General features: G+C 52.1%; 1 protein-coding gene across 1 annotated transcript; it reads right to left on the reverse strand.

Annotated features, from left to right (window-relative positions):
- Nucleotides 1–1,146: 1,146 nt before the first annotated feature.
- On the reverse strand, nt 1,147–14,543 carry LOC308358435 (leukocyte immunoglobulin-like receptor subfamily B member 3; the record flags this gene model as incomplete). The annotated part of the gene is given in 21 exon segments (XM_080828614.1): nt 1,147–1,293; nt 2,561–2,624; nt 2,704–2,746; nt 3,080–3,196; nt 4,107–4,187; nt 4,363–4,466; nt 4,468–4,777; nt 4,993–5,289; nt 5,514–5,816; nt 5,961–6,248; nt 6,424–6,459; nt 6,615–6,749; nt 12,000–12,065; nt 12,320–12,670; nt 12,871–13,182; nt 13,407–13,587; nt 13,589–13,710; nt 13,855–14,054; nt 14,056–14,137; nt 14,319–14,354; nt 14,510–14,543. Coding segments are annotated over 21 exon segments (3,309 nt in total).
- Nucleotides 14,544–22,073: the final 7,530 nt, after the last annotated feature.

Genomic DNA, 22,073 nt, shown 5'->3' on the forward strand with positions numbered 1-22,073 from the left:
CACGTTTTGCCCCCCTTTATTTAATTGGTTGGCTCCTCTCGTCAGATTCTCATGTCAATTTTTGTTTTTATGGGCCTGATACAACGGGCTGGGGAAATATCCCTTCTTTCTCTATTCTCAGGGGAAGCCTGTGTGAGTTTGGTATGTGTACGTGTACGCGTGTGTTCGTGTGTGCGCTCACATGTTCATGTGTGTAGACATGTCCACGAGTGTGCATGTGTTCACATATTCACGAGTTGTAGGTGTGTCCGTGTGCTCACCTGTGTGTGTATATTTCACAAGTGCGTCAGTATGTGGGGGCTTTCACCAGTGAAACTTTCCAGACTCAGTTCACTTTGTGGGAAAAACTTTAACTGCATATTCACCGTGTTTTACACACACAGCGATTCCGATTTTCTATTCATCCCGGTGTCCATTATTTTGGTAACCTGTATTTCTGAATATTTTGTCTGTTTCATCTACATTCTCTAATATTTTGGCATAAAATTGTTCATAATATAATAACAATTAATAAAAGTGAACATAATAAACTCTGTTATCGATTTAAAGTGTGTAGGATGTGATGCTGTCCTGACTGGTGATGTGTTGTGTGCCTTCTCTCTCTCTGTTCCTTGGCCATTGTGACTAGGATTTCAACATATGATGAATAGATACAAAAATGAACATTTTGGGCTTCATTGATTCTTCTCTATTTTTTTGTTTGACCTCATTAGTAGCTTCTCTTATCACTTTAATTTCCCTTCTTCTACCTTCATTTGGAATAATTTGCTATTCTTTTTCTAAATTCTTGGTACAATAGCTTGGATCATTGACTTGGTTCTTATTTTCCCATTTCACTGGTTTGATGTGTAGCATTTACATTGTCCTTCAGTGTAAACATTCTCTTGTTTCCTTTTTGATTTTCTCATTTCTTTCATGGGTAATTGAGAAGTCTGCTGCTTTGATTTCCAAAGTGTAGGGATATTACTATCTTTGATGGCAGAATTGGTGACTCCCAGAGGGTCCCAGCAGTTCTTACTGGTCCATGTGAAGAGTCCAGGCTGGCTGGGGTCGTCATTAGGTGGCCCCCACTGTGGGCAGCTCCTGTGCCTTCCAGGGTCCCTGTGGTCCCCCTCTCTGGAGAGTGAGGTCTGGGTCCCTCCTGGGCTAGTGGATGGCCAGAGCATCATACACACTGGGCTCTGCTGGGGGCTCCCCTGGTTGGGAAGGAGGGGATCCACTTGTCTCCTGTCTGAGGGTCAAGGGGTGCAGCTGGGCGTAGGTCATGTCCTGGGGGGTGTCAGATGCAGCAACCTGCAGTGGGGAAGAGAGGGGAGGCTTGTGATTGAGGAGGGGGAAGCCTGGGAACTCAGAGAAGAAGGGACCCACCTGACAGTCCAGCTGTCCGTCTTCCTCTGCTTGTCTGTCCTCCGAGTCCAACAGTCCCTCCGACACGGGGGAAGGAGACGTGGCCAGTCCCCACCTGAGTCTTGATCTTGACCGGCTCACCTGGGCGTACGTTGTTCCCTGGGGGTCTTCATCTTGTGTGTTCTGCTGCGGACAGTGAGGGGGAGGTTTGTCTCCTTGATTCCCCTCGACCACCTCAGACAATTTTCCCCATGGTTGCCAGAGCGATGCTTCAGAACTTTCCTGACCATTAGGTCACTTTCCTGGTGAACTCTGCAGGAGCTTCCCGGGCCTTGGGGCGTGTGATTCTTACTCTGGCTCTGGTTCTCTTCCAGACAGTGTTTTGTTGCTCATTTGGTTGCAGCTGCATGGGCCATGCTCCTGGTAAAGCATTGTTGCTGCCTCAGGACCTTTGCACCTGCTATTCCGTTCCCTGGTTTTATCTTCCTTGGCCACACATTGCCCTCGAGGATGCTGCCCACTTTCGTGCATATTGTCCACCACCCACAAAGTGAACTCATGGAGGGTGGTCAGATTTGCTCACAGCTATGCCGGCAGCACTAGGCGGGACCTGGCAAATGCTGGGCTCCCTGTATCATTTGCTGGGTGAATGAATGAAGGGACTTAGTGACCGGTGGGAGAATCATTTCTCCATGCACCCTCTTGAGACGTGAGTATGGACCCCAATAACCAGAAGTCAGACAGTGGTTGGGGAGCCAGACAAGGGGAGCACAAAGGAGGCCCCACAAGGTCACAGTGGGCTGACCCTCGGTGCCCAGGGAACGTGAGGGCCTCTGAGGGACACTACTGAGACTGGGTGGTGTGAGGACACGGAAGTGTCCACTGGATTCAGTTTGGCACCACGAGGGCCCTGGGGTCTGCACGAGAGCGGGGGTCTCACCCGATGGTCCAGCTCCACCCCCTCCTCAGGCTGAGTGTCTTGCATGGCAACATCTGCTGGGACAGAAAAGGGTGTGTCTCTTGGCAAGGTCCCCTGAGCCCTCCTCTCAGCGCTACAGACCCCGCCCTGCTCTCAGATAGGGCATCTGCCATCCCGAGGATTCCGCAGTGGGCTGAGGGGCATGTGGGAATTCAGTCCCGAGGATTCCGCAGTGGGCTGAGGGGCATGTGGGAATTCAGTCCTCAACCCCTACCCAAGACCCTCCCAGCCCACCCCCAGGGCGGCCCCCTTCCTCTCACAGAGGCTCTCCTCCTGGGCGGCAGCGGCTGGGCTGGAGCTGGGGAGGAGACAGGGCGTTAGGGGGGCATAGTGGGCGCAGGTGGGTGGGAGTCTGGGGGACTGCGGGCAGGAGTTACCTGTCGTGCAGGCCTCTGTCCTTGGGTCCCAGGTCTGCAGCCCCTGAAGGACGTTGGGAATCAGTCTCCCTCTGGGCTGGGAGGGTACGACCCCCACCCCCAACCATGTGATTGCAGGGAAAGGCGCCCTTCACACATACTCTCTGTGGTTTCTCCATCTCCCCAGAATGAGTGGAGGGAAAACCTTCAACTGGCTCGTGGGGGCTGACCTGGGGGTTTCTTTCTAGATTCTCTGAGTTGAGATTCTGCACAGGTGTCCTTCTATGCTGGCCTTTCCCACCACTCTGGTTTCTCTCTGGCCGCTGCCCTGAGCCCACCCTCTCGGCCCACGGGGCAGCCACTGCCCCTGGGACCTGTCACCCCCTTCCCTTCTCACCTGGCTTCCTGCCTTTGACCCGACGCCGGTGTCGGACCAGGAGGAAGACGAGGAGACCGAGCAGCAGGACGAAGGCCACCGAGGCCCCGATGAGGACGTACAGGTACCAGTGGGGACCTTGGGCAGGAACAACACCATGAACGAGCCAGTGATGCCATTTACCTGAGCGCCTACTGTGTGCCCGGCACCTGCTCGGTTCTGTGCATTCAGCTCTGACCCCATCAACGATCACCCAGCAGACGACTGCTGCCCCTCCCGCCCACTCCACAGATAGAAAACTGAGGCACAGAGAGGTCATTCACATGTCTCAGGTCGCCCAGCGTGGAGGCAGCAGGGCTGAGACTAGAACCAGGGCTGTGGGTTCCCTGTGCTCTCCTCCTGCTGTCCCCTGTGCAGACACCAGCTCAGGGCTCTGGGCGCCTCATCTGGGGCCCGGCCTGTCCCAGCATCTTCTTCTGGAGCGGAGGGTCCTTCCAGATTCCCCTTATTACCTGAATGCCCCCAGCCATTGTCCTCCCTCCCCTCCCCCTACAATGTCACTGTCTTTGCTGCAAAGGCACAGAACTCCCCGTAGATCACGACCTGGGGGGCTTCCCCGTGAGCCCTCCTCTCCCAGGACCGGAGTCATGGTTTGCTAGGAAATCTACTCTGGTCCATGACTCTCTCCTTTACACTTGGGGAAACTGAGGCCCACACAGGGAGGGGCATGGGCCAGCCAGCACCTCCAGAGGACCCTGAACTGAAGGGGCAGCTCAGACCCCGCTCCCCATGGACCTACCAACCAAGGCTGACAGAGACCCTCACTCACCCTCAGAGCCACCTGGTGTCAGCAAGGGTGGGGCGTGGGGCCTGCCATGCTCCTGGCTGCACCTGGCTGCTCACCTCCACTGGGCCCCATCCCCCTCCCTCTGCCTTGACCACCAGAGCCCCCCTCTGCCAGCCTCAGAGCCCCTGGAACCCCATCGTCCCCCTGACATCTCCGAGAGCCTAGAAGAAAAGTCCCTGGACAGCAGCCCCCGTGACTCACCATCTGCTGAGCCTGGCCCTGTGGTTGGGGGCCCCGTGGTCGGGGACCCCGTGGTCGGGGGGCTAGGGTCCATAGAGGGTCCTGGAGAAAAGACAGGAGTGTGTGGGGGGCTGGAGCTTCCCCTGAGACCCTGTCTCTGCTCTCACTCTTCCTCCTCACGTGCCCTGTGACCCCCAAGCTCCTCCTCCACTCGGAGAATCCTGGGGCTGGGGCGAGGGACAGGCGAGCGTGGGAGGACCCTGTTTCCCTCCTGCACCGAGAGACGCTCCCTTGGAGCCCCTCACTCCCATCCTAGACCAGAGCCCCCCTGGCCCCAGGGCCCTGAAGACAATGTTGGGACACAGAGGGGACAGGGTAGGGCCCCTCACCTGAGACCAGGAGCTCCAGGGGGTCACTGGGCTGGGACAACAGGTAGGGGGAGGTGCTGGCGGAGCCGTAGCACCTGTAGGTCCCCCCGTGGGCTGAGGTCACAGGACTCATGGGGAATTCAGCCTGGTGCTGCCCAGCTCGGTACTGTGCTCTAAGACGCAGGGGGGAATCGGCTGCCCCCTCCTTGGACAGAAGGAAAGTGTCCACAGAGCTCCGTGACTGACACAGCAGGGTCACATTCTCTCCTGGGGCCACCCTGGGTCCCGGCTGCACCGAGAGGGAGGGTGTGTAGGGCAGCTGTCCTAGAGAGAGGAAGGGCGGGTGAGGGGCTGTCCAGCCCTTGTTCTGAACTGAGTCTGTCTCTGTCCCCCGAGTCTGTGCCGTCCCATCCCCTGTCCCTCTCTGTCTCTCTCTCCCTGGGGACTCCACACCCCTGGTCCCGGCCACCACCACCTGGGGCTCCCCTGGCAGGACCCGTGCAGAGTCTGGAGTCCTGACTGACGCAGCGGGATCTCACCTGAGAGCAGGATGTCCAGGGGGTCACTGGGGGCCGACCACTCGGAGGAGAGGGTGTGTCTACCATAGCAGGTGTACCGGCCCCTGTGGGAGGGTCTCACCAAGCCCAGGTAGAAGTTTACCCTAGAGAGCCCAGGCTGGGGCTGCCAGACAAGCTGCCGGGGAGGGTCAGGTGCCCCCTCCTTGGACAGAGCGAATCTGTCGTAGCCGACATCAGAGCGACACTGGAGGGTCAGCCTCTGTCCAGAGGTCACGACAGGGCCCTGCTGGGTCAGGAGGGAGGGCTTCCCCGACACACCTGGGAGAGACCAGCCGTGGATGGCAGGGGCTGCTTCTCCCCAAACCTCCCTTCTCCCGTCCTGACTCCTGGGTCTCACTGTCCATCACCCCCAATGACTCCGACCTGTGAGTCCCCGTGGTCCCCTCACCCACCCTCTCACTGGGGCTCCCCTGGGAGCAGAGTCGCCGTTAACCTGGCTGGTGCCTCAAAACACGGATGGGGTAACAGTCAGACTTTCTCACCTGAGACCAGCAGCTCCAGGGGGTCACTGGGGTCCGACCACACCTGGGGGGTGTTGCTGTAATAGCCGTAGCATCGGAACGACCACCTGAGGCTGGGGGTCACGGGGCCCACAGGGATCAGGGCCTGAGTCCCCCCATGGGGGGCTGGCTGGGAGTCCAGGGTCCAGGAGGGCTGGCGCTCTCCTTCCTTCATCAGGACGAACCTGTGGGATCCTGTCCGTGAGGCACACTGGAGGGTCACATTCCCTCCTGAAGTCACGACAGGGCTGGGCAGGGCTGAGAGACTGGGTTTGCCCTGGGATCCTAGGAGGGGAGGAGGAGGATGTGTGAAATGGGGCTCAGACCCCCCACATTATCCCCAGGTTGGGCTGTGAGAGGGAGACCCCTGAGAGCCCACCCCCTTCCTGAGGGCAGAGCCTGGGACTGGGACACTGAGTGGGCTCGCACCTGTCACCACCACCAGCTCCAGGGGGTCACTGGGCTCTGACCAGCCAGTGGGACTGAGATAGTCACAGTGATATCTTCCTGCATATACAGCTGTCATGTGTGTGATGGAGAAGTTGACCTTGTCTTTGGATTCCAGTGGCTTCTGTCTGTCCCAGGTCTCTAACGCTCCCTCTTTATGGAGGCGGTACTCCTGGACTTCCAGGCCCCCCTGACACCAGATGGTCACAGGTGTCCCCCAGGGCATCACAGAGCCTGGCTCAGCCCAGATGGTGGGTTTGGGGAGGGTCCCTGGAAGGGAACAGAGGCTGGGACACAGACCTTCCCCACCCCCAGGTCCCAGCTCTGCCCCAAACTCCAGACATTCCCCTCGGTCAGCCCAGAGCTGCTGTTCTCCCTCCCCCGCTGCCTGGTGGGTGACCCCTGCCCCATTTGGAGGGACTGGGACCTCCGGTGACAGACTCACCTGCCTGCGCTCGGGTCCTGGGGTCCACACTCAGCCCTGAAAGAGAGTCCCTGTGAGAGGTTTGCCCCGAATCCTAGCAGATCCCCTCCTCCCGTGAGCCTCCTGAGCCTGGGGCCTCGGACAGACCAGGGCCTGTCTGTGGGGCGGGTCCCTCCCAGACTAGGGTGTCCCCTCCCCTCCTCAGATCTCACCGAGACAGAGCAGGACTGTGAGGGTGGGGGTCATGGCGTCCCCTCTCTCTGATTCCGGCTGTGCAGATGGAGGGTCGACTGTGACCGCAGGACAGACAGACACACCGGGTGTGGCCACGGGGAGGCCAGTCTTGCCTGTCACAGGGTTGTCACGTCAGCAGTCCCAGAGGAAGAGGAACGCCCCTCCCCAGGCCGAGCCTGTCTCTGGTGTCCATGACAGTGCAGCGGGTAGACCTCGAGGCTTCCTAAGATGTCCCATCCAGGTGAGGAGACCAGGGCAGGTCCTTCCCTTCCAGAGCCTCCCCTATGGGTCTCCTTCATCCCCAGCATACCCCTGGTCCTCACCATGGACGGGTCCCCAGACCCAGAGCTGCTGTAGGGGATGTGGGTTCCGGCTGTGCTAGGGAGCTCATGTTAGCACAGACACTCATGTGACATCTCTGAATGGCTTAGTTCAAGGTCATGGTGACAATGAGACCAGAGGAGAAATATGGGCACATAGGGAATGGAACACTACCCAGCTCATGGCCCCAGAGTGTGGGCTCTCTTTCTGTCACAGCCTCCAGGGACTTCTGTGTTTTGCTCTGACACTGTCCACCTCCGGCCTTGCTGGGAACATCCCAGACAGTCCGTCCTGGCTCTTTGAAGCCCCTTGTTCCTGGGGCAGAGCTGACCTCCTCACCCCGCGGTCCTGTGTGCGAGCATCAGGGGACGTGTATTTGGGCTAGAGCTCTGATTTTGCAGGAAAGCGGATCTTCACTGAACTATTCTCGGACCGTCCACTGCCAGCCTGACCTTGGGCGGCGTGTCCTTGCTCTGCTCCTCACTTCCCATCTGCTGATGTCGTCCTGAACTGCACCCCCCAGAGTGAGTGTGGGGATTGGGTGTCGGGGTCGTGGGAGGGATGGAGCTGTGAGTCCAGACCAGGTAAGTCGAGCATGGGCTGGGGGGCCCGTTGTGGTGATGGGGTCCCGGGTCCAGACTTGCATCTAGATGGCTGGTCCGTGTGCCTGCCGGAGACCTTGTCTGCTCCGAATACCGGACTGCCGCTCACAGCACGTCTGAAATATGCAGACACGGAGACATGCAGGTAAATGGGAAATGAACTTCTCCAGAAGCAGGTGGGATCCCAGCAGGGGGCAGAGAACTAAGCTGCGTCTCCGCTGTTGCCTGGGACCTTGGAGGGCTGGTAGGGATGATCTTTGCACCCGTGTGGATGCAGAGGGGTTCCCCAGGGTCCTCTCAGGGGGGAGGGCACGGGGATCCAGGAGGTCAGGCTGCACCCTCAGGAGAGACAGGAAGGGTGGATCCCTCAACACACAGAGGGAGCCTCCTCCCCCAGGACTGCGATCGATCGTACCCTCACAAGGACAGGGGGAAAGTTTCCCAGCATCCCACTGTAGAGAGAGAATGGGAGAGAAGGCATTTTCAGAAATTCACGTTTTTAGGTAGTGGACTATTTTCAGTCTCTGTGAACGGTTGCCAAGTGTTGTAGTTCACTTAGAACAGGAGCCCAGGGGGCGCCTGGGCTGCTCGGTGCCTTCAAGCTTCTGACTCTTGATTTTGGTTTAGGTCATGATCTCGAGGTCGTTGGATTGAGCTGTGGGTTCAGCCTGAGGTCAAGCAGTGAACAGTAAATGTTATGTGGTTGGGTTAACCCCCAAATGTCTGAAACCAGGAAGCCTTTCTAAAGAGCCTTATATGGTTAAAATCAAGGAGAAAGCATAGCTGTTCAGCAGACAGACATCTTTCAGGAAAAGAATGCATTTAAAATTTTTTTTAAAATATTTTATTTATTTATTTAACAGAGAGAGAGAGAGAGAGAGAGAGATATCACAAGTAGGCAGGGAGGCAGGCAGAGAGAGAGAGGGGGGGAAGCAGGCTCCCTGCTGAGCAGAGAGCCCGATGCAGGTCTCGATCCCTGAACCCTGAGATCATGACCTGAGCCGAAGGCAGAGGCTTAACCCACTGAGCCACCCAAGTGCCCCAAGAATGCATTTTTTAATAAGATCCTAATGAAGCAGGAAAATGAGTTGAAATGGATAGGTTGACAGTGCTTTCAATATACAAATAGATTTTTAATGAGCTTGCTTTTAAAGTCAGTTTTGGTTATAAATCAAGTTGTTTCCGTGACGTGAATCTTGTGGCCCTTTCTCTGTCCTTTGAAGTGAGAAACACAACTGTGCATTTTAGACATGAGACAGTGAATTTTCCATGTGTTTGTGGTTATGATCACTTTCGGCAGCATATTGAACAATGGTTGAAAGGGAGAGAGCACAGTGAGTTCACAGAGTATAAAAATACACCCAAACTCACACTTCTTTTAGACTTGCTCAGCGATTACTCAGACAGCTGACGTACGTGGTGTTAGAGTGGGTGAGCTGTTCCTATAACAGGCTATGCAGTGACACCACTTAAAGGAATGAAGTTAAAAGACTTTAAAGTTCATGTATGTGACAAATCACTGAATGTTATACATGGAAAAAATAACAAAATGAGACTCATTGAAAATGTGCTAAGACTCAGTAGTACCAAGCAAAGAGTTAGTAAAGGATCTCTACTCGAGGAACTACAGAACACTCACGAAAGAAATTGAAGAAGACACAAAAATATGGAAGACCATTCCATGTTCATGGATCAGAAGAATAAACATTGTTAAAATATCTCTACTGCCCAGAGCAATTTCTACTTTCAGTGCCATTCCAAACAAAATACCACCGGCATTTTTCAAAGTGCTGGAACAAACAATCCTAAAATTTGTATCGAGCAGAAAAGACCCCAAATTGCTAAGGAAATGTTGATAAAGAAAAACAAAGCTGGGGGTATCACATTGCCTGACTTCCAGCTTTATTACGAAGCTGTAATTACCAAGACAGCATGGTACAGGCACAAAAACAGACACATAGACCAGTGGAACAGAGTAGAGCCCAGATATGAACCCTCAACTCTACGGCCAACTAATCTTCGACAAAGCAGGGGAAAATATCCAGTGGAAAAAAGACAGTCTCTTCAATAAGTGGTGCTGGGAAAATTGGACAGCTGTGTATAGAAGGATGAAACTTGACCATTCTCTGATACCATACACAAAGATAAACTCAAAATGGATAAAAGACCTCAATATGAGGCAACAATCTATCAAAATCTTAGAAGAGAACATAGGCAGTAACCTCTCCGACATTGGCCACAACAACTTCTTTCAAGACATGTCTAAAAAGGCAAGGGAAACAAAAGCAAAAATGAACTTTTGGGACTTCATCAGGATGTAAAGCTTCTGCACAGTAAAGGAAACAGTCAACAAAACAAAGAGGCAACCCACGGAATGGGAGAAGATATTTGCAAATGACACTACAAACAAAAGGCTGATATCCAAGATCTGTAAAGAACTCCTCAAACTCAACACTCAAAAAACAGATAATCACATCAAAAAATGGGCAGAAGACATGAACAGACACTTCTCCAAAGAAGACAGACAAATGGCTAATAGACACGTGAAAAAATGTTCATAATCATTAGCCATCAGGGAAATTCAAATCAAAACAACATTGTGATACCACCTCACACCAGTAAGAATGGCCAAAATTAACCAGACAGGAAACAACATGTATTGGAGAGGATGTGGAGAAAGGGGAGCCCTCTTACACTGTTGGTGGGAATGCAAGTTGGTATAGCCGCTTTGGAAAACAGTGTGGAGATTCCTTAAGAAACTAAAAACAGAGCTACCCTATGACCCTGCAATTGTACTACTGGGTATTTACCCCAAAGATACAGACGTACTGAAAAGAAGGGGCACCTGCACCCCAATGTTCACAGCAGCAATGGCCATGGTCGCCAAACTGTGGAAAGAACCAAAATGCCCTTCAACGGATGAATGGATAAGGAAGATGTGGTCCATATACACTATGGAGTATTATGCCTCCATCAGAAAGGATGAATCCCCAACTTTTGTAGTAACATGGACGAGACTGGAAGAGATTATGCTGAGTGAAATAAGTCAAGCAGAGAGAGTCAATTATCATATGGCTTCACTTACTTGTGGAGCATAAGGGATAACATGGAGGACATTGGGAGATGGAGAGGAGAAGGGAATTGGGGGAAATCGGAGGGGGAGACGAACCATGAGAGACTGTGGCTCTGAGAAACTGAGGATTTTAGAGGGGAGGGGGATGTGGGTTGGGTGAGCCTGGTTGTGAGTATTAAGGAGGGCACGTATTGCATGGAGCACTGGGTGTGATGCATAAACAATGAATTCTGGAACACGGAAAAATAAAATATAATTAAAAAATTAAATTTAAAAAATTTTTTAAATTTAAAAAAAATTAAATAACAATAAAAAAAAGACCTGGGAGTGCCCAGAGCTTGTTCTCCACAAGGACCGTGTGAATCCAGTCTAACCCCAATGCACGCAGGAGAAGGAGGACTCCTTTCTTAGTCTGGCGTCTCTGTCACCTGAGTTCCCTTTGTCATCATCTGCAGGTGCTGCTCTAGAAGGTGTGAGAAGCAGACACAGGAACACTGGACCAGCATCCACACACAACGCAGAGTGGACACCAGTGCACACGGACATGGGGTGCAGCCTCCCTGGGGACTCCCGTGAGCCAGGCACGGCCTCTTCTGGGTCTCAGGTGTGCACCCGGGGGCATGGAGGTGCCCAGGTGAGCACGGGGGGCAGCAGGGTGGTGCCTGCAGGTGGGGAGGCTTCTGTCCAGGACAGTGTCCCGTGGGGCTGACACCACGGATCGGATTCTGCTATGGAGGGACAGGAGGTGAGTGGGAGGCGCTGTCCACTCACCGTCGTCCTCTCTCACCCTCCACACAGACCCTACTCCTTACTCTGCTGAGACTGCAGGATGGGGACCCCGGGTGCACACTGTGGATCTTCCCAACCTCTCCAGGGCAGGTACCTCCTCTGTGAAGCCCCCGGGACACCCACATGTGTTACTGTGTCAGGCTTTCCTGAGACGTGGGTCCTGAGCTGACAGCTCAGACAGGACAAGGTCAGGGACCCTCACCTGAGACCAGGACTCCAGGGGATCATTGGGCTGTGACAACACACAGGGGGAGGGGCATGTGCCAGCCAATGCCTCCAGAGGACCCTGAACTGAGGGGCAGCTCAGACCCCGCTCCCCATGGACCCACCCACCAAGGCAGACAGAGACCCTCACTCACCCTCAGAGCCTCTAGGGTCAGCAAGGGTGAGGTGCGGGGCCTGCAGGACTCCCCACTGCACCTGGCTGCTCCTCCCCCACTGGGCCCCCTCCCCTTCCCTCTGCCATGACCACCCCAGCCCCCCTCCACCAGCCTGGGAGCCCCTGGAGCCCCGAGGTCCCCCTGGCATCTCTGAGAGCCTAGAAGAAAAGCCCCTGGACAGCAGCCCCTGTGACTCACTGTCTGCTGAGCCTGGCCCTGTGGTTGGGGGCTCCGTGGTCGGGGGGCCAGGGTCCACAGAGGGTCCTAGAAAAAAGACAGGAGTGTGTGGGGGGCTGGAGCTTCCCCTGAGACCCTGTCTCTGCTAACACTATTCCTCCTCATGTGCCCTGACCCCCAAGCTCCTCCTCTCCCAGGAGAATCCTGGGGCCAGGGCGAGGGACAAGCAAGTGTGGGAGGACCCTGTTTCCCTCCTGCCCAGTGAGGGGTGGACCCTCTGCAGACACTCCCTTGGAGCCCCTCACTCCCATCTTAGACCAGAACCCTCCTGGTCCCAGGGCCCTGAAGACAATGTTGGGACACAGAGGGGACAGGGTAGGGCCCCTCACCTGAGACCAGGAGCTCCAGGGGGTCACTGGGCTGGGACAACAGGTAGGGGGAGGTGCTGGCGGAGCCGTAGCACCTGTAGGTCCCCCCGTGGGCTGAGGTCACAGGACTCATGGGGAATTCAGCCTGGTGCTGCCCAGCTCGGAACTTTGATCTAAGACACAGGGGGGGATGGGCTGCCCCCTCCTTGGACAGAAGGAAAGTGTCCACAGAGCTCCGTGACTGACACAGCAGGGTCACATTCTCTCCTGGGGCCACCGTGGGTCCCGGCTGCACCGAGAGGGAGGGTGTGCAGGGCAGCTGTCCTAGAGAGAGGAAGGGCGGGTGAGGGGCTGTCCAGCCCTTGTTCTGAACTGCGTCTGTCTGTGTCCCCCGAGTCTGTGCCGTCCCATCCCCTGTCCCTCTCTGTCTCTCTCTCCCTGGGGACTCCACACCCCTGGTCCTGGCCACCACCACCTGGGGCTCCCCTGGCAGGACCCGTGCAGAGTCTGGAGTCCTGACTGACGCAGTGGGATCTCACCTGAGAGCAGGATGTCCAGGGGGTCACTGGGGGCCGACCACTCGGAGGAGAGGGTGTGTCTACCATAGCAGGTGTACCGGCCCCCGTGGGAGGGTCTCACCAAGCCCAGGTAGAAGTTTACCCTAGAGAGCCCAGGCTGGGGCTGCCGGACAATCCGCCGTAGAAGGTCAGGTGCCCCCTCCTTGGACAGAGCGAATCTGTCGTAGCCGACATCAGAGCGACACTGGAGGGTCAGCCTCTGTCCAGAGGTCACGACAGGGCCCTGCTGGGTCAGGAGGGAGGGCTTCCCCGACACACCTGGGAGAGACCAGCCGTGGATGGCAGGGGCTGCTTCTCCCCAAACCTCCCTTCTCCCGTCCTGACTCCTGGGTCTCACTGTCCATCACCCCCAATGACTCCGACCTGTGAGTCCCCGTGGTCCCCTCACCCACCCTCTCACTGGGGCTCCCCTGGGAGCAGAGTCGCCGTTAACCTGGCTGGTGCCTCAAAACACGGATGGGGTAACAGTCAGACTTTCTCACCTGAGACCAGCAGCTCCAGGGGGTCACTGGGGTCCGACCACACCTGGGGGGTGTTGCTGTAATAGCCGTAGCATCGGAACGACCACCTGAGGCTGGGGGTCACGGGGCCCACAGGGATCAGGGCCTGAGTCCCCCCATGGGGGGCTGGCTGGGAGTTTAGGGTCCAGGAGGGCTGGCCTTTTTCCTTCCTTCATCAGGACAAACCTGTGGGATCTCATCTGTGATGCACACTGGAGGGTCACGTTCCCTCCTGAGGTCACGACAGGGCTGGGCAGGGCTGAGAGGCTGGGTTTGACCTGCGATCCTAGGAGAGGAGGAGGGGGACATGTGAAATGGGGCTCAGACCCCCCACATTATCCCCAGGTTGGGCTGTGAGAGGGAGACCCCTGAGAGCCCACCCCCTTCCTGAGGGCAGAGCCTGGGGCTGGGACCCTGAGTGGGCTCGCACCTGTCACCACCAGCTCCAGAGGGTCACTGGGCTCTGACCAGCCAGTGGGACTGAGATAGTCACAGTGATATCTTCCTGCATATACAGCTGTCATGTGTGTGATGGAGAAGTTGACCTTGTCTTTGGATTCCAGTGGCTTCTGTCTGTCCCAGGTCTCTAACGCTCCCTCTTTATGCAGGCGGTACTCCTGGACTTCCAGGACCCCGACACCAGATGGTCACAGATGTCCCCCAGGGCATCACAGAGCCTGACTCAGCCCAGATGGTGGGTTTGGGGAGGGTCCCTGGAAGGAAACAGAGGCTGGGACACAGACCTTCCCCACCCCCAGGTCCCAGCTCAGCTCCAAACCCCCAGACATTCCCCTCGGTCACCCCAGAGCTGCTGTTCTCCATCCCCCGCTGCCTGGTGGGTGACCCCTGTCCCCAGTGAGGAGGTGGGACTGGGACCCCTGGGGTCAGACTCACCTGTCTGCGCTTGGGTCCTGGAGCCCACACTCAGCCCTGAAAGAGAGTCCCTGTGAGAGGTTTGCCCTGAATCCTAGCAGATCCCCTCCTCCCGTGAGCCTCCTGAGCCTGGGGTCTCCCACAGACCAGGGTCTGCCTGTGGGGCGGGTCCCTCCCAGACTAGGGTGTCCCCTCCCCTCCTCAGATCTCACCGAGACAGAGCAGGGCTGTGAGGGTGGGGGTCATGGCGTCTCCTCTCTCTGGTTCCGGCTATGCAGATGGAGGGTCGACAGTGACCGCAGGACAGACAGACACACTGGGTGTGGCCATGTGGTGGCCAGTTCTGCCTGTAACAGTGTTGTCACGTTAGCAGTCCCAGAGGAAGGGGAATAGTCCCTCCCCTGAGCCCTGCTCTGGTGTAAATGAAGGTGCAGTGGGTGGACTCCCAGGCTTCCTGAGATGCCCCATCCGGGTGAGGAGACCAGGGCAGGTCCTTCCCTCCCAGAGCCTCCCCTATGGGTCTCCTTCATCCCCAGCATACCCCTGGTCCTCACCATGGACGGGTCCCCAGACCCAGAGCTGCTGTAGGGGATGTGGGTTCCGGCTGTGCTAGGGAGCTCATGTCAGCACAGACACTCATGTGACATCTCTGAATGGCTCAGGTCAAGGTCATGGTGACAATGAGACCAGAGGAGAAATACGGGCACATAGGGAATGGAACACTACCCCGCTCATGGCCCCAGAGTGTGGGCTCTCTTTCTGTCACAGCCTCCAAGGACTTCTTTGTTTTGCTCTAATACTGTCCACCTCCGGCCTTGCTGGGAACATCCCAGACAGTCCGTCCTGGCTCTTTGAAGCCCCTTGTTCCTGGGGCAGAGCTGACCTCCTCACCCCGCGGTCCTGTGTGCGAGCATCAGGGGACGTGTATTTGGGCTAGAGCTCTGATTTTGCAGGAAAGCGGATCTTCACTGAACTATTCTCGGACCGTCCACTGCCAGCCTGACCTTGGGCGGCGTGTCCTTGCTCTGCTCCTCACTTCCCATCTGCTGATGTCGTCCTGAACTGCACCCCCCAGAGTGAGTGTGGGGATTGGGTGACTGCATCTAGGTGGCTGGTCCGTGTGCCCGCCGGAGACCTTGTCTGCTCCGAATACCGGACTGCCGCTCACAGCACGTCTGAAATATGCAGACACGGAGACATGCAGGTAAATGGGAAATGAACTTCTCCAGAAGCAGGTGGGACCCCAGCAGGGGACAGGGAACTAAGCTGAATTCCTGCTGCTGCCTGGGACCTTGGAGGGCTGGTAGGGATGATCTTTGCACCCGTGTGGATGCAGAGGGGTTCCCCAGGGTCCTCTCAGGGGGGAGGGGTCTGGGCTCCAGGAGAAGGTTGGGCTGCAACCTCTTGAGAAACAAGAAGGGATTCAGGGTCGAATCCCTTAACACCCAGAGGAGCTTCCTCTCCTAGAACTGGAATCTGACACTCACACAAGGGGAAGTGGATGCCGAGGGCAGACACCGCTGTGGGCAAGGCCACCTCGCCATGCCTAAGTCCTAGTGCAGCCATAGGACGAAGCTGTCCGGAAAATCAGGTGAGTGCAATTCAGCCTTCCAAGAAGGGGCACCACAAGAAGGAATCCTAACAACAAGAAAGAGCGCTACAAAAGACAGCCGTAATGCTCATTAAGAATGTTCTCACGGTATGCCTGAAAATATAATGCTAGGAAGATATAGACTTACCTTAAGTGAAGACTGTGTTTAAATGTCTGAGAGAAAAAGGAGGACCTTGACTTTTTGAGACAAGAGGCAATTGTAGAAATGAACTAGAAACCTTAATGGTAGGCGCCTGGGTGGCTCAGTGGGTCAAAGCCTCTGCCTTCAGCTCAGGACATGATCCCAGTGTCCGGGGATCGAGCCCCACATCGGGCTCTCTGCTCAGCAGGGAGCCTGCTTCCTCCTCTCTCTCTGCCTGCCTCCCTGCCACCTTGTGATCTCTGTCTGTTAAATAAATAAAAAAAATTTAAAGAAAAAAAAATCTTAATGGTGAAAACTCGAACAGAATGAGCACCCTCAGAGCTGTTATTTCTTCAGGACAAGATGTAACTGAAAGGGGTCTGGGTGGCTCAGTGGGTTAAAGCCTCTGCCTTTGGCTCAGGTCATGATCCCAGAGTCCTGGGATTGGGTCCCACATCGGGCTCTCTGCTTATCATAGAACCTGCTTTCTCCTCTCTCTGCCTGCCTCTCTGCCTACTAACGATCTCTGTCTGTCAAATAAATAAATAAAATCTTTAAAAAAAAAGATACAACTGAAAAGCTAAAGAGGAAGCTAGAACAGAACATTGAGGAATTTTTCCAGAAGGTGGAATATCCGGACCAGAAAAGGAAATTTCAGGCACTTGGGAGTAGAATGCGGAAGACCAAGGTCAGGGGTAGCGAGTCGGGAAGAAAGACCTGATAGTGTCGCGGCCAACAGCCTAAGGGGTGAGGAGTTGAGCGTTTTCCGCAGATGAGGAGACACCATTTAAATGGTGGTGGACACACATTTAAAAGTAAAACCCGTATCTTGATACTTCATAGTAAAATGCAGAAATCTGGGTACATTAGCTTTTAAAACGCTTCATTTTACCATACATTTCAACATGGTTCATGTTATTTGTGAATTTCACCTCAATTGACCAATGTGCAATGAGGGCTGCTCTGGGCCACAAAAACTTCCTGAAACTCCTTCCTGGGAAAATGAAAATATCATTCATAAAATGAGACGCTCACCCAAAGGCAGAATCAGGTGTCAGAAGATACTGGTGGTGGGTATTATGGAGGGCACGTATGGCATGGAGCACTGGGTGTGGTGCATAAACAATGACTTCTGTTACGCTGAAAAGAAATTAATAAAAAAAAAAAAGAAGATACTGAAAAACATCGCCAAGGAATTCATTATTGGGAGAGGATTTTACGCGGATCCGGGTTACTAGTGAGGGCGAACATGAGAACACCGGCAGAGACAGATTCCTTTGTTCTGGGACCAGGAGACCTATCTGCCCTGTTGGGACTCCGGTCCCCTCGCTCAAGTCACCGTGTCAGGCTGTGCCTTCAGGAGAGATGGGGAGGAGCTGTGGGTTAGATCCTCAACCACCAGATGGCTTATCCCCCCAAACAGTTGGGTCTTGTCCTTTCCTTGGAGTGAGAAGATGTTAAGAAATACCTAGATAAGGAAAGACGACCACATCTGCCAGAGGAAATCTTAGCAGTAACTTCTGCAGTCTTCCATATCACCCCGTCCTTTCCAAACGTCATATAATTGAAAAAAAGTTTTTAAGTGTAATGTCTGTTTTGAAAACTTGGTTTTACTAATAGAATGTCCTTTTTAAAATTCAAATTCAATTAGCTAACATGTAGTACATCATAGAACACCGAGTGTTCACTTAAAAAAATCACCAGGCTAGTTTGTTCTGGTGTATAGAACAGAATACGACACTCCTGAGATCTGGATTTTTTTTTTTTTTTCACTGTGTTATGTTAGCGACCATACAGTACATCATTAGTGTTTGATGCAGTGTTCCAAGATTCATTGTTTGCGTATAAAACCCAGTGCTCCATGCAGTCTGTGACCTCCTGACTACCCATCACTGGGCTCACCCATCCCCCACCCCCCAAAACCCTCAGTTTGTTTCTCAGAGTCTATAGTCTCTCATGGTTCATCTCCCCCTCTGATACCCTCCCCCTTCACTTTTTCCTTTCCTTCTCCTAATGTCCTCCATGTTATTCCTTATGTTCCACAAATAAGTGAAACCATATGATAATTGGCTCTCTCTGCTTGACTTTTTTCACTCAGCATAAACTCCTCCAGTTCCATCCATGTTGATGCAAAAGTTGGGTATTCATCCTTTCTGATGGATGACTGATATTCCATTCTATATATGGACCACATCTTCTTTATCCATTCATCTGTTGAAGGGCATCTTGGCTCTTTCCACAGTTTGGCTATTGTGGACATTGCTGCTATGAACATTGGGGGTGCATATGGTCCTTCTTTTCACTACATCTGTATCTTTGGGGTCAATACCCAGTAGTGCCATTGCTGGGTCATAGGGTAGCTCTATTTTTAATTTTTTGAGGAACCTCCACACTGTTTCCTAAAGTGGCTGTAGGAAGTTTGTAGGAAGTGGCTTTAGGAATTTTCCTAAAGTTTGCCTTCCCACCAACAGTGTAGGAGGGTTCCCCTTTCTCCACAACTTCTCCAACATTTGTTGTTTCTTGCCTTGTGGATTTTGGCCTTTCTAACTGGTGTACGGTGGTATCTCATTATGGTTTTGATTTGAATCTCCCTGATGGCTAATGATGATGAGCATTTTCTCATGTGTTTATTAGTCATTTGTAAGTCCTCTTTGGAGAAGTGTCTGTCCTTGACTTCTGTCCCTTTTTTTGACGTGATTATCTGTTTTTTGGGTGTTGAATTTGAGAAGTTCTTTATGATCTTGGATATCAGCCTTTTGTCTGTAGTGCCATTTGTGAATATCTTCTCCATTCCATGGGCTGCCTCTTTGTTTTGTTGACTGTTTCCTTTGCTGTGCAGAAGCTTTTTATCTTAATGAAGTCCTAAAGTTATTTTTTACTTTTGTTTCCCTTGCTTTTGGAGACGTGTCTTGAAAGAAGTTGTTGTGGCCAATGTTGAAGAGCTTACTGTCTATGTTCTCCAGGATTTTGATGGATTTCTGTCTCACATTGAGGTCATTCATCCATTTTGAGTTTATCTTTGTGTATGGTGTAAGAGAATGACCCAGTTTCATTCTTCTGCATGTGGCTGTCCAATTTTCCCAGCACCATTTACTGAAGAGGCCATCTTTTTTCCATCTTTTTTCTGTTTTGTCAAAGATTAGTTGACTGTAGAGCTGAGCTATGGTTTTCAAAAAGAATGAAAACAAGCTATTTCCAGAGCTGCAAATTCTTAGCTATTTTCTGCCCTTACCTCAATGAAAAGAACACTGCATGGTGAAATCGAATTAGAAAAGCAAATAATCCTTAATGAAGAAAGAATATTAGAGAGTGAGAAGAAACAGAAAAACAAATTTGCTTTGTAAGGTTACATTTGCATCTACTTACATGTATGCATATATATTTAAGAAAGCTGAATTAAACTATTAGCTGAATGCACATATTTGAATCTTGTGGGTGACAGAAATGGAGCTTTTGGGGGGGAAAAGTAAGTAGTAAGAGCTCAGCTAATGTTTAATCATGCTCTTTCCTTACAAAAGGGGAAGGAGGACTTAAAAATTGTTCAAAACTGTTGTGCCTGGGTGGCTCAGTCACTTAAGCCACCAACTCAAGATTTTGGCTCAGGTCATGATCTCAGGGTCCCAGGATCCAGCCCTGTTATGGGCTCCATACTCAGTGCAGAGTTGGCTTTGAGATTCTCTCTCTCCCTCTCCCTCTGCACCATACGCCTGAACTCCCTCTCTCTCAAAAATTATTTAAAATTATAAATGACAATTCCTAGAAAGACAATGCAGGTAGCTACTTAAATTTAGAAACAGAGTGTATAACTTTCAAAATCATTAGTGGAATTGTAGAAAACAAATAAATCTTTTTTTCAGGTATTTATTTTTTAATTTGACTTTTAAAAATTGAAGTCTAATTAACACAGTGTTGTATTAGTGCCAGGTGTACAATAGAATGGCTCAACGGTTCTACCTATCACTCGGAGCTCATCACAGTAGGTGAACTCTTCATCCCCTTCATGCATATTCCCTCTGGCAAACACCAGTCTCCCTATATATTTAAGAACCTGGGGATTTTGGTTTGTTTCTCTCTTTTTTATCTTTGTTTGTTTGGAAAAAAATATTAATCTTCATCAAACAAGAAGTCTGGAAAGTGAGGGGTGCCTGAGTGCCCCGGTCGTTAAGAGTCTGCCTTTGGCTTAGGTCATGATCCCAGGATCCTGGGATTGAGCCCCGCATTGGGCTCTCTGCTCAGTGGAGAGTCTGCTTCTCCCTCTCCAACTCCCTCTGCTTGTGTTCCTTCTCTCGCTGTGTCTCCCTCTGTCAAATAAATAAATAAAATCTTAAAAAAAAAAGAAGTCTGGAAAGTCAGAAGGAAGCTAAGAGAATGTAGGGCACCTTCACACGTGAGGAGAAAAGGACATCCTGTACACCGTTGGTGAGAATTTAAACTGGTGGCGCCATAATAGAAAAACAGTATGGCATTTCATCAAAAAATTAACACTAGAACTGCTAGATGTTCCATCAGTATCACTTCTGAGTCTGTATGAAAAGAAAGGAAACAGGATCTTGAAGAGGTATCCACACTCCTATCTTCAATGCAGCATTATTCACAATAGCCGAGATATGGAAACAACCATATCCATCAATGACCTTCAGCCCAGGTCATCAACAATGGATGAATGGATAGAGAATATGTCATATATATATATATATATATATATATATATATATATATATGTATGTATTATTCAGGCATAAGAAAGAAGGAAGTCCTGCTGTTTGCAACAACAAGAATGGACCTTGAGGACATTATACTAAGTGAAATAAATCAGACAGAGGAAGACAAACACGGGATGATTTAAATATGGGTGGAACCTACAGAAGTCATCCTCATAGAAGCAGAAACAAAGAAAGGTTGACAGTGATGAGCAGGGGCAGGGCGGGTGTGGGAAGTGGGGAAATGGTGGCCAAAGGCTACCACTTTCCAGGTATAAGATGACTAAGTTCTGGAGATGTAATGCACAGCATTGTGATGATAGTAAATACTACTGTATTAAGTCTGAGAAAGTTGCTCATAGAATAGATCCTCAGTGTTCTCACCACAAAAAAAGGTAATTATGTGATGTGAGGGAGGTGTTAGTTAAAGACATGGCGGTAATCACCTTGCAGTATCTGTCAATCAGCACCTTACACCTTAAATTTCCATGTTCATAAGGTGTGTTTTCAGTCCACAGCACCTCCGTTCCATTTCTGCCAGACCTGGTCCTCAAACTGAAGTGAGTGTGTAGTAGGCAGCAATCGGTTGGGTGTTGCTTCTTCTTACCCATTCAGGTACCCTTATGTGTTTTGATAATCCGTTTACACTGAAAGTGGATATTGATATGTGAAGACTCGCCATTGACATCTGATTTGTTGTTTTCTAGCTTCTTTGTTTCTTTCTGACTCTCATGAGGGGGTAACAGGGTCAGAGAAAAGAGATTCACAGGATGTCCTATATGAGGAATTTGATGTAGAAATTGTACAGGAAAGGGGAGCCACTCCTTCCTCATGCACTTTCTCCAATTGCCCCTCATCGGGGACCAAGATGAGGCCTGATGGGGTTGAATCCTACCTCTGAAGTGGCCAACACATCTTTACGGATGACCTTCAGCCCAGGTCAGATTCATGGGGAAGGATGAGGTCTGAAAGTCACATAAACCGATTTTAAATCCTTAATTGCATACCCTGTGATCTTCAAGTGTTTGTTGAGAGACCCACCTTCTCACTTGGGACATGGCTCATTTTTTGGTCAGACTCAGGTGAGGGTGAACGGGTAGATGGGGAACATGTTTTGAGGGGACCTCAATGCCAGCATGTGAAGTATTGGCTACGTTCATTCAAGAACGACTTTGGTTGATACTCAAGATCTAGAGAAAATCGAGGCTCGGTCCATCCCACTCAAGGTGGCAGTGACCGGAACCTCGAAGAGAGAAGGACACACATACACACATCGGTGGGTATTCTCAGCAGGTGTGCTGCGTTTGGCTCCTCCTCACGTGGGGGAGACGACTGTAATCATG

The sequence above is a fragment of the Martes martes genome (genome assembly GCF_963455335.1).
Source record: "Martes martes genome assembly, chromosome: 17".
NCBI classification, from domain to species: domain Eukaryota; kingdom Metazoa; phylum Chordata; class Mammalia; order Carnivora; family Mustelidae; genus Martes; species Martes martes.